Raw genomic sequence first — 12,560 nt, 5'->3', positions numbered from 1 at the left:
TTCCTCCCCTGTGGGCTGAGGGAAGAAAGTTCTAGAAGCTTACACTCTGTATTTGGCCTGTAGGTGGTGACAATTGGAATTTTCTTGATGGTTAAAGGAATTCCCTCAATCGTTGTGCCCTGCAGTGAACCATCTTCGCCAAATGACTCTGATGACACTCAAGATGGGGGTGGGGAGGTGGGGGCGTGGGGGGGGGGGGGGGGTGGGAGAAGCGAAAATAAAGATGAAGTAGAGGACCGAAGGGAGGACCTCTGGCAGGATACTGCCCCCCCCCCCCAGACATGCCCTCTTCCCTGATTGGCCTTCGGCACATGCTATTTGCATTCCCCTCCCTGATTGGTGGCAGGTAGAAGCCCTATTTTGCATAAAGCTGAACCAAGGAGGAGTCAGCACGTATATAAAGGAGAAATCAAGGAGGAGGTAGACTTCTTCAGGGTTGCTCCTCTCTCCTGTCGTGACAGTGTATTATGTGTTACGTTTTTAATAGTTTTTCTTGCCTGAACTCTGACTGGGTCATAATTAGTCTGCTGTTTCAAACTCTTGCTATACCAGAGGAAAGCTGAGATAATCTTGCCTGCTTGAGCTGTAATTTGGTGTTTCAAAGCTCTTATGTTGATAACCTGCTGAGAGAAATAAACCAGCCTGAGAGTTCTGAACAAGATGCTTATCTGCTCAGCTCTGGTTCAGTATTCTATCTCCGGGCCCTAACCTGGGAACTGGCTGGGCTCAGGGTGAAGCCTTCCCTGACCTACCGTCCCATCGACTGCCCTGGCATTCCACTTCCTCATACCCGATTCTTCCTAGTCTTGCTCACTTCTCAGTAAACCCGTGAGAGGCTTATAGGCCTTAATGACATAGCTGAAGGGCATCAGAATGTGCCATCCCCAATACTAAGCTGCTTGAGCGGAAGGATTGTTTTAAATTAGACACTTGTAAAGCAGCTGATGCGAGAGCATTCTGAGGTCTCCTCTTTCTTACTGAAAACGGGAGTTAAAACTCCCTCGTGAAAGATGCCTGCCCTATGCAAAAAGAAACAGTCTTGTCATCAAGGGTGAAACATTAAGACCAAAGAGGATTCTGCACAAACTGACCTTACTAAGATAATTCCTGTCTTGTATTTTCCCAGGTATATTTTAGTCATTTTTCCATAATTGCCTTTCTTTGTTCAATCTAACACAAAAGCATTTAGGTTTTGTCTGTGGGTATTCATTTCCTTATGAGGACTCCTGAGTCATGGTGAAACTTTCATGATTTGCTCTTACTAATTCATCTTCTGTTAACAGAGCCCCAGCTAAGAACTAAGATGGGTAGAAGAAAGAATTTTCCTTTCCTATTGCAATAGCCCTTTCCCCTCCCTTGCAATAATCTTTTCAAATGAAAATCTGTGCTTACTATATCTGGATTTGTTTTTCATTTGACAGTGATTGTTGCACAAAGTCCTGCCACCCTCTTCAAGTCAGGTGTGGTTGGCTAGGAAAGGGCAGGAGGACCAGAGGGACCATCCTAAGCAAGCCCTGGTGTGCATGATGTGGGTCTGACTAGGGACAGACTCTTCATCTGACTGGGACACATTGGTTAATCTCCAAGCCATCACTCATTGAGAATAGGCAGTGTCAGAATCTCTGCATGTTCCCAGGGTTAAAGAGTATGATGACGGATGGATAGATGATGGTAGTTTGGTAAAGCTCAAGACTATTTAAAAATATTTTTAATGCATGAAGTGGAATGCCTCAGAATGTTTTTAAATATGTTAAAAAAATGTTTAAATACAAAGGATCAATTATATTGAAGTTACCAAAATATATACAAACTATCAAAATATAAATTCATCACATCATTATAAATGTGTATCTTTATCAATGATTAAACAGCTTCTAATTGGAGACTTATAACTACTGTCATTTCAAAGTAGTTATGAACATTAAAGATATTTAGAGATCTCTGTCATGGCCTTACTGTGACATGATTCCATACCCTAGCCTCTATTTAGCATACCAAGTTCAAAGTGATTTTCCTAGAGTTTGAAATACAGGTTTATAGCCAATCTCAGTCCACTTTCAAATGACACTATTTCAATTTCATGGGTTAGCGCAGGTAACTTATAAATAGTAATAACAATATTACCATTTCCTCCCTTCCATCCCTAACATTGCTGTCATTATCATCCAATCTATTGTTGCCGTTACTATTTGAACAGTTATCAGTTATTAAGGATAGATAATTTTTTTTGAGCTGGATCAAAGAGAATCTTGCTGTGATATATGTCAGCATATACTGTCAATGTTTTCCTGAGAGCTTTATAGTTTCTTGCCTTGCATTTTAATCTTTAATCCATTTTGAATTTATTTTTGTCTATGGTGTTAGAAAGTATTCTATTTCCATTGTTTTACATATAGCTGTCCAGTTTTCCCAGCACCACTTCTTGAAGAGGCTCTCTGTTCTCCATTATATATTCTTGCCTCCTTTGTCAACGATAAGATGCCCCATAGGTGCTTGGGTTTCTCTCTGGACTTTCTATCTTGTTCCATTGCTCTACATTTTTAGTTTTTCGGCAATACCATACTGTCTTAATGACTGTAGCTTTGTTTTAAGCTGAAGTCAGGAAGGTTGATTCCTCCAGCTCCATTCTCTTTTTTTCCTCAAGATTGCTTTGTCTGTTCGGGGTATTTTATCTTCTCCTTCACTTTTGATGAATAATTTTGTTGGATACAAAATTCTAGGTTAGTGATTTTTTAAACTACAATAATTTGTATATATGTCATGCCACACTTTCACGATTTCTGATGAGAAGTCTTTGTAGTGTTGCCCCACCCCCAACCCTGGTTCTTTCAAGGTATTTTCATCTTCAGTTTTCTGTAACAGAATGTAATGTGCCTCAGCATAGATTTCTTTTTTACTGGTGGTCTCTGAACCTCCTGGATCTGTGGTTTAGTCTCCATCATTTTGGAAAATTCTCAACCATTATTCAGATATTTCTTCTACTCTCTCCTCTCCTCTCTTCTAATTACACATATGCTACAGCTTTTGTAATTATCCCAGTCCGAGGATATTCTATTTTCTATTTATTGTTATTATTCCTTTTTCATTTTGGATTTCAGTTTGGGAGATTTCTATTGACATTTCTTCAAGCTCATGGATTCTTTTCTAGACTGTAGAAAGTTGGCTGAGGAGCCCATCAAAGACAGTCTTCATTTGTTACAGTGTTTTCAATGTCTCACATTCCCTTTTGATACTTTCTTAGCATTTGCCCTCTACTTTATCCATTAGAGCCTGTGTCACATCTTAGTCACAGTTTTAAAATTCTGGTCTGAAAGATAATTCCAACACTTGTGTCATATCTGAGTCTGGTTCTATGCTTATTTAAATCAATTTGGACTGGGTTTTTTGTTTTGTTTTGTTTTTGATGGGAAAGACTAACAAATCTCTTCAAGAAAATGAGAGATACCAAGGGAACATTTCATGCAAAGATGGGTACAATAAAGGAGAGAAATGGTATGCACCTAACAGAAGCAGAAGATACTAAGAAGAGGTGGCAAGAATACACAAAAAGTGAAAGTGAAGTCATTCAGTTGTGTCCAACTCTGCAACCCCATGGACTATAGCCTATCAGGCTCCTCCATCCATGGAATTTTCCAGGCAAGAGTACTTGAGTGGGTTGCCATTTCCTTCTCCAGGAGATCTTCCCGACCCAGGGATTGAACCTGGGTCTCCTGCATTGCAGGCAGACACTTTGCCATCTGAGCCACCAGGGAAGCCCAGAATACAAAGAACTATACAAAAAAAATCTTCATGGCCCAGATAACCACGATGATGTGATCCCTTACCTCTAGCCAGACATCGTGGAGTGCAAAGTCAAGTGGGCCTTAGGAAGCATCCCTGACAAAGCTAGTAGAGGTGATGGAATTCGGTTCAAACTGCTGACCCACATGCTCTCTAGGACATTTGGGGGGCAGATTTGATATCCTGCAGGAGTGACCTGGAAGGACGTGACCCAGAGGGCTGCATGTGCCTGGGAGTGAGCTGAGGACAGGGCAGCAGGAGGGAGAGGGGTTCTGGAGGCCCATGGGCAGCACCGACAGGAGGAGCTGTTGGGTCCAAAGTTGAGAGAGGAGAGAAGCACCAAGACCTGGTGTCCGTGGAGACCTCTGCAGGAGGCAGTAGAACCCAGCTGACCAGGAACTGGGAGGGAGGGAAGCAGGCAGAGAGAGGGGTGCAGTTTTAAGCTTCTGCTGGGCATGCACTGGAGAAAACCAAAGCTTCTTGAGGCTTTGTGAGCAATGAATAGGAATGACCCTGGCTGGAGGTAGGGAAGTTGTGGAGGAGGAGGCATTAGGCAGATTCTGATGACCAGGGCTGGGGCAGCCATGTAACAGGATGATGTAGAACAGCTCAGCTCAGCCCAGATCTGATGGCACTAGGAACTGGGGGACCCAGGACTTCAAGTGCTAATCCCAAGTTCCTCTGCTCTCCCTAGTCTAGGGGAGCACAGAAACTTTGGGGGGAGGAATCCATTTGCTTTTTCATTTGGAAGATTCTTGAATCTGTTGGTGAATATATGGAAAGTGATACTGTAGGGAGGAAAGACCAGATGTGCAGCAGAGGCTGGGTACAGGCCACACCTAGAGAGGTGAGATCGCCTATTAGACTTGAGCCAGGCTAAACTGAGAATTCCAAAAACTAGGAACACTTTATCCGCAGTGAGCATGGATGCTTCTGAGGCTGCCCAGACTGCATTCTTCTTCTGGGATCTCCCTCCCTTTTCATCTTTCTTAATAATTAAGTGCCCTCCCATAGGAATATGGGGAGAATGACCAAAATAATTCCATTGAAGGGAATGATATGTGTCAGTTGGCTGGGAAGAGGGCTTGAAACTCCACCGAGTTAGGCAGAAGGAAAAGCTATGGCTACCCAAAAGACTCCATGCCCCTCTCCCGGCATGGTCTCTGAGGGATGCTACTGTGCAGGCAGGCCAGCCTACACTCCACCTACTGGATAAAAGTGATGGAGACACAAACTCCTCTTCTTTTTAGTGCATATCCTTGTATTAGGTTCACGTATCTTTTTAAATCAAGGTGAACTTCACATAAACCATTCTAAAGTGAGCAATTCAGTGACATATATTATTCACAATCACCTCTTTCCATCTCTGAAATATTTTCATTACCCCAAAAGTGAACAATACTCCATACTCCTCTAATACCCAACAAACTTGCAACAACTAATCTACTGTCCTTATGGATTTGTTCTGTATGCGATCATATAAACAGGATCATACGATACGTGACTTTTAGTGTCCAGCTTCTTTAACTTAGCACAACCTTTTTGAAGTTCATCCATGAACATGTCATTCTTTTTTATGACTGACTACTCTTCCACTATGGCTAGACCACATTTTGTTTATCCATTCATCTGTTACAGACATTTGGGCTGTTTCTATCTTTGGGATGCTGCTGTGAATGTGAGATGGGTGTCTGGGTAGCTGAGTCCGTGTATGTATCTGGGGGATAGAATGGCTGGGCCATACACTGTTTTCTTCAAGCATGAGTCTGACGAGCTTTCTCTAGGCAAGGCAGGCAGCTCTGCCTATTGCATCATGATCACACCAGACCTGCCCAACAGAACTTTCTGTCATGATGGAGACCTTCTGTCTCTGTTCTGTCCACTGTGGCAGCCATTAGCCATGTGTGGCTAGGACTGCACCTTTGTATTTAATTTTAATTAACTGAAAATTAATCAGGGCTTGTGGCTATATAAACTCAGCCTTAGAAGTGACAAAAGAAGGGCTTCCTCTTGGAGCACCTCCCCCCTCATGCTTCCCAGTTAACACTCCACTAGGGGCACTGAAAATCTGGAGCTCAGTGATGACGCTTGCAAGACCCAAGCTCTCTGTTCCTGAGAAACCTTTCTTTCTTAAATAACACTGAAGGGGGTGAAGACATACAATGACCTACACAAATATCAATACAAAAATAGAAGTTTAAAGTAGAATTGAAGGCTGTCACCGGAAACACAATGTACAGATCTCCAGAAGACTCTATAATCTCTTGCATAATCCTTGCAGTTTGTTTCATTGAAATGGTCCCATTAGGCAACGTGAATGCTACCATCTACCTACACTGCAGACGAGTTGGCTGTTGTTTCCACCCACACTGATGGTTCTTATCAATTTTTGGTGCAAAGTTTTATATTGCTAGGATATTTTCTAAAGACTAGCAAATACGTGGTTAGCTCTAGACAGTGTCTAGGGAGCCGTGGTTTGAGTACATCTAATTAAAAGTGAAGTTGCTCAGTCATGTCTGACTCTTTGAGACCCCATACTGTAGCCTACCAGGCTCCTCTGTCCATGGTATTTTCCAGGCAATAGTACTGGAGTCAGAGAAGGCAATGGCACCCCACTCCAGTGTTCTTGCCTGGAGAATCCCAGGGACAGAGAAGCCTGGTGGGCTTCTGTCTATGGAGTCGCACAGAGTCGGACACGACTGATGCGACTTAGCAGCAGCAGCAGCAGTACTGGAGTGGATTGCCATTTCCTTCTCCAGGGAATCTTCCCAACCCAGGGCTCGAACCCTGGTCTCCCGCATTGTAGACAGACGCTTTACCGTCTGAGCCACCAGGGAACCCCAATTTTGTAAGATAAATACTTATTATGTAACATTCCGAATGTTTTAGTGGCCTATGTTATAATAAAAAAATTAATGGAATCAGTAAGGATGACAGCAAGAATAACATTTACTAAACTCGTAGTGTGCTGGAGATTTTTAAACATGGGGATTACTATGGAATTACTCATTTAATCCCTTAACCCCATGAAGTAAGTGCTATTAACGTCTTCACTTCTCAGTAGACTTTGCAGAAGTGTATCTGGTACACTCCACCCCTTATTTGTAACATCATGTGGAATTCATGAACAATCATCTTTTGAAATATCCACATATATATTACTCAATCTGGTCCTAACACTGTTCATTTTAAATTTACTCAATTCACGAAAGTAATTTTATCAAATTCAATGTACTAATAATTTTGACTTTAGCTATCAGTTTAAGGGGATCTCTTATTAACGTTTAACCAACCCAAATATAGTAATTTAAACTCCTTTAAATAATTATTCTATATAAAATAAAATTTCCTTTAAAAACGTGCACCTATTTTCAAAATGTAAACTGATACATTTCAAATGCTGAAAATGCATCTAGCAAGACATATCCTTCCCAAGACCTTAGAATTCGCAATACAATAAATTCTGATCTCATGTTCTCTAAAAGCCTAACTCGTGCATTCATACCCTTTAAGATGTAAATCACGTTTATCTATCAGAACCTCAAATCGCAGATTTTCTTCTAAGATTACTTTCAATACCAATTCAATGTATGGATTTCTCCTGGAATAAGAAAACAGTCCGTACTTGGCGTCTGAATGTCACAGTAATGACTTCTCGGAGTCAAAAGTAGCTTTTCACCGATAATAACAAAGTCTTAAGGATGAGTGGGATTAAAACTCCATGACCTTGGGGGTGAGATCAAGAGAAAATGTCATTCCCTGCTGCAAACGAACACACAGCCCACTGAGCCCCTATGAGCACCCAAATCATGTCTCTGGTTCGATTTCCCGCAAGCCCAGCCTTGCTCAGATTCGCACAGAAACGCGCTGCGAAACGCGCCCTTGGCCAGTACGGCTCTTTTCCAGACACTGTGGGTGGCTCTTAAAAGAGCCTTTGGTGTCAGGGAGCCCCTGGGGAGCACGACCGTTTCCGGCCCGCCTCCGCCGCCTCACTTGCCCTTGGCCTTGTGGTGGCTCTCCGTTTTCTTGGGCAGCAGCACAGCCTGGATGTTGGGCAGGACACCGCCCTGCGCGATGGTCACGCGGCCCAGCAGCTTGTTGAGCTCTTCATCGTTACGGATGGCTAACTGCAGATGGCGCGGGATAATACGCGTCTTCTTATTGTCGCGCGCCGCGTTGCCCGCCAGCTCTAGGATCTCAGCCGTCAGGTACTCCAACACGGCTGCCAGATAGACAGGCGCGCCAGCACCCACACGCTCAGAATAGTTACCTTTGCGGAGCAGCCGATGCACTCGGCCCACAGGAAACTGCAAGCCCGCGCGCGAAGAGCGCGACTTCGCTTTCGCGCGCGCCTTACCGCCCTGTTTGCCTCGGCCGGACATCTCCCAACCACTCACAACAACAAAATAGAGCCAAAAAACAGAACACCAACCAACAAATTCACTGTAAGCAGAGAGTCCTTATATATAGTCTTGAGGTAGTGCAGCCGGCGCCTCCCGATTGGCTAGTGATGGTGACCAACCAGAAAAGAAAGTCACCGTTTCCCCCTAATTTGCATCTGCCTTTTCCAGTGATGACGTTGCGCGTTGCTTGACCCTATCAGAAATTAGAAACTCTGGATCCCTCATTTGAATACAGGACGTATAAGTTGAGTTGCTCTGCAAAGAGGCCTTTTTTTCTATCTGAAGGATCCGCCGTCATGCCTGATCCGTCCAAATCAGCTCCCGCACCCAAGAAGGGCTCCAAAAAAGCTGTTACTAAAGCGCAGAAGAAGGATGGCAAAAAGCGTAAGCGCAGCCGCAAAGAGAGTTATTCCATCTACGTGTATAAGGTGTTGAAGCAAGTGCACCCGGACACCGGTATCTCTTCCAAGGCCATGGGCATCATGAATTCGTTCGTGAACGACATCTTCGAGCGTATCGCTAGCGAGGCCTCCCGTTTGGCGCACTACAACAAGCGTTCTACCATTACGTCCCGGGAGGTGCAGACGGCTGTGCGCCTGCTGTTGCCCGGCGAGTTGGCCAAACACGCTGTGTCGGAAGGTACCAAAGCTGTCACCAAATATACCAGCTCTAAATGAGGTGCACCTCGGTGCCCGGAAACCCAAAGGCTCTTTTCAGAGCCACTCACAAGATCGAGAAAGGGTGTCGAACACGTGAAGGGTTTGTTATGTAAAAGCATCCCTTGTCTACTTCGTGGCGGCTCATAGATTACTAGGAGGGCGCCCGGATTCTTCTCCCTACCCCCACCCCAACCCCTGTCCCATAGACGTGTGCGCGCGTGTGTACGTGAGCAGAAAGCGAAAGCGTACCTGTATTTTATCTGGTCTGGGATGGGCTGGCGAGAAAAAATAGCAGTGTGGGAAACAACGAAAAGGCTGCGTGCCCACCCCTGCTTCCGCTCAAAGCTATCGACGCTTCACTAAGCAAAATAAGAACCTTGAGTTAAGTGTTTTTAGGGTCTGGAGAGTGCCATTTCCGAGGCTTGCGGGCATGGTACAGTTTTGTGTGCGCATGATGTTCGCCTGTGGACGGGTGGCGCGGGTCATCACCCCCACCCCCCATCCCCCGCTTCCCCAGAGGGACCGTATGCCATTCGAATACCTCCGTGTTCATTAATGAGTGAGCCCGAAGATGCACTGAAAGACGCTCTGGGTGAGGCCCCCGGGGGTGTTGGACAGCTTTGGCGCTAGCGCCTGGCGATGCATCTCCGCCCAGACCAGATATCTTTATCCTAAGGCAATGAACATTTACGGGAGGATGTTTGCATGTCTGGATTCTTCAAAGGCGGGATGTTTGAAACCGAAAGGAAAATGGAAGCGTGGTGGAACACAGCGCTCTGTGCTCGAGAACTGGATGTAATAAGCCCACCCAGGCTGCAGGTAGTTAGGGGCGGGGGTGGGGAGAGGAGGGCAATTTAAGAGAAAAATAACCTTTTTCTCAGCAAATGTAAACTTCCATTTCAGCCCCATTATTCTCAATGACGCACTAGTGACGCAGAATTTTCCCTTTGAGTTCATGGCATTCATTTGGAAAGTGTCATCTTAGTTCAGATAAAGTGCTTTAGCGTGAAGAGTTCACTCTGAGGAAGACATCGCCCACCTTTTTTGCCTGTTTTTTTTTTTTTTTTAATGTAAGAAGGGGATTTCAAATAATCACTTTCTTGAGCTGTTCTGAGAATTAGATGTTGAAAGGTCGTGTCATCATCTCGGGCAAGGAACTGACGTTCAATTAAAGGCTGACGACCCGGGTTTTGCAAATCATCTCCAAAGGAAGAAGCTTGCATGCTTGATTCGGTGGGAAGGATTGGGGAGAAAACCACAGCGGCTGGAAAACGCCCACCTCATTCCTTTTTCTACATGGGTCCACTGTAAAAGAATTTCTAAAACCCCAAACATTTTAAAGTTGGCGTTCAAAATACTTTATGGTTAGTTAATAGTTGCAAGAATGCAAATCCCAAGATAGGACGTTTTACAAAACAAAATGGTCTCATATCAGTTATTTTTAAAATATAAATTTATTTATTTTAATTGGAAGCTAATTACTTTACAATATAGTATTGGTTTTACCATACGTCAACATGAATCTGCCACGGGTGTACACGTGTTCCCCATCCTGAACCCCCCTCCTACCTCCCTCCCCATACCATCCCTCTGGGTCATCCCAGTGCACCAGCCCCGAGTATCCTGTATCATGCATCGAACCTGGACTGGTGATTCCTTTCACATATGATATTATACATGTTTCGATGCCATTCTCCCAAATCATCCCACCCTCGCCCTCTCCCACAGAGTCCAAAAGACTGTTCCATACATCTGTGTCTCTTTGCTGTCTCACATACAGGGTTATCGTTACCATCTTTCTAAATTCCACATATATGCATTAGTATACTGTATTGGTGTTTTTTTTTTCCTGGCTTACTTCACTCTGTATAATAGGCTCCAATTTCACCCACCTCATTAGAACTGATTCAAATGTATTCTTTTTTAAGGCTGAGTAACCAACCAGTCCATTCTAAAGATCAGTCCTGGGTGTTCTTTGGAAGGACTGATGCTAAAGCTGAAACTCCAATACTTTGGCCACCTCATGCGAAGAGTTGACTCATTGGAAAAGACTCTGATGCTGGGAGGGATTGGGGGCAGGAGGAGAAGGGGACCACAGAGGATGAGATGCTGGATGGCATCACCGACTCAATGGACATCAGTTTGGGTAAACTCCGGGAGTTGGTGATGAACAGGGAGGCCTGACATGCTACAGTTCATGGGGTCACAGAGTCAGACACGACTGAGCGACTGAACTGAACTGAATACTCCATTGTGTATATGTACCACAGCTTTCTTATCCATTTGTCTGCTGATGGACATCTAGGTTGCTTCCATGTCCTGGCTATTATAAATAGTACTGCAATGAACATTGGGGTCCACGTGTCTCTTTCAGTTCTGGTTTCCTCAGTGTGTATGCCCAGCAGTGGGATTGCTGGGTCATAAGGCAGTTCTGTTTCCAGTTTTTTAAGGAATCTCCACACTGTTCTCCATAGTGGCTGTACTAGTTTGCATTCCCACCAATAGTGTAAGAGGGTTCGCTTTTCTCCACACCCTCTCCAGCATTTATTGCTTGTAGACTTTTGGATCGCAGCCATTCTGACTGGCATGAAATGGTACCTCATTGTGGTTTTGATTTGCATTTCTCTGATAATGAGTGATGTTGAGCATCTTTCATGTGTTTGTTAGCCATCTGTATGTCTTCTTTGGAGAAATGTCTATTTAGCTCTTTGGCCCATTTTTTGATTGTGTCGTTTATTTTTCTGGATCACATCAGTTTTTTAAAGGTTTCTATTGAAATAGCTATTCAATACCACAGTCAGTTTATAGAATACACTATTAAATTATTCGTTAACACTGAGCTAGTTTATGTAATTCTTTTTTCACCTTGAACTCATATTTTCATTCAACTTCAGATTCAGCGTTTCATCCTAATGTAAGATATGTATATTTAGCATTGTTTTATCTACCTACTTTATACACAAAAATGGAAATTGAAATTTAAAAACTTGTTGGTGAGCAGAAATGTTTAAAAATCATCTGGACAATACACTATTGTTTAAATATAAATAAGTTTTGATAGGTTTATATAAAACTGATAATAAAACTTTCGTGAAAACTGCATTTAAAGATATGGATAGTGGTCTCTGCCTCCCACACCCTCCTTTCCTTTCTGCCTGAGTGAGTTTGTGCACTCATGGACATATATAGTATTGTTATAGTTAGTGATAGCAGTGTGCAGGCATTATTTCTTTCCCCTTGTTCTCTTTTATAGATATGAGTGTTTGAACGTATCTGTATGTTCTATCCATATATGTTTGAACATGTCTATACGTTTGAACATACCTATACGAACATATCTAGTGTTCTAACGTGTTTTTTATAGTCTGAAACAATGTTTACAAAAATAAATACTTCGAAATGGAAATTTTTTTCCTAGCAGTTTTACTTACTTCTTTGCCTTCCTAGTTGTAATACAAAATTTAAACAGTGATCTGTCATCAGAAGACAACACCTTTCATTTTCTCAGTAGATACCTGATTCATATTAAAAACTACTGGCTTCTGGTGGAGCTCCTGCACTAGAGGTGGCCAAGTCATGAACCGCAACCTGTCGACAGGGCTGCCAGGTCGGGACGGCAGAGGCGGCAGTGGCCATGGGGAGCTGCATCACCAGCACGGTCCAGCAAGCACTGGCTCTTCGGCATGCTCAGCGGGCTCATCAGATGGTTAGCCCTGAA

At 43.6% G+C, this 12,560-nt stretch overlaps 2 protein-coding genes across 2 annotated transcripts; one reads left to right on the top strand and one right to left on the bottom strand.

Annotated features, from left to right (window-relative positions):
- Positions 1 to 3,078: 3,078 nt before the first annotated feature.
- On the bottom strand, positions 3,079 to 8,216 carry LOC101123292 (histone H2A type 3). Its single transcript, XM_042249457.2, has one exon. The coding sequence runs from the start codon at positions 8,160 to 8,162 to the stop codon at positions 7,770 to 7,772; it is 393 nt and encodes a 130-aa protein (XP_042105391.1). The 5' UTR covers positions 8,163 to 8,216; the 3' UTR covers positions 3,079 to 7,769.
- Positions 8,217 to 8,451: 235 nt separating this feature from the next.
- On the top strand, positions 8,452 to 12,248 carry LOC101102231 (histone H2B type 3-B). Its single transcript, XM_060416152.1, has 2 exons — positions 8,452 to 9,661; positions 10,771 to 12,248. Exon 1 carries the CDS (start codon positions 8,480 to 8,482, stop codon positions 8,858 to 8,860), a length of 381 nt encoding a protein of 126 aa, XP_060272135.1. The 5' UTR covers positions 8,452 to 8,479; the 3' UTR covers positions 8,861 to 9,661; positions 10,771 to 12,248.
- The last annotated feature ends 312 nt before the right edge of the window (positions 12,249 to 12,560 follow it).

The sequence above is a fragment of the Ovis aries genome, chromosome 5 (assembly GCF_016772045.2).
Source record: "Ovis aries strain OAR_USU_Benz2616 breed Rambouillet chromosome 5, ARS-UI_Ramb_v3.0, whole genome shotgun sequence".
In the NCBI taxonomy this organism is placed as follows: Eukaryota; Metazoa; Chordata; class Mammalia; order Artiodactyla; family Bovidae; genus Ovis; species Ovis aries.
This window is presented reverse-complemented; position numbering and strand designations above follow the sequence as displayed.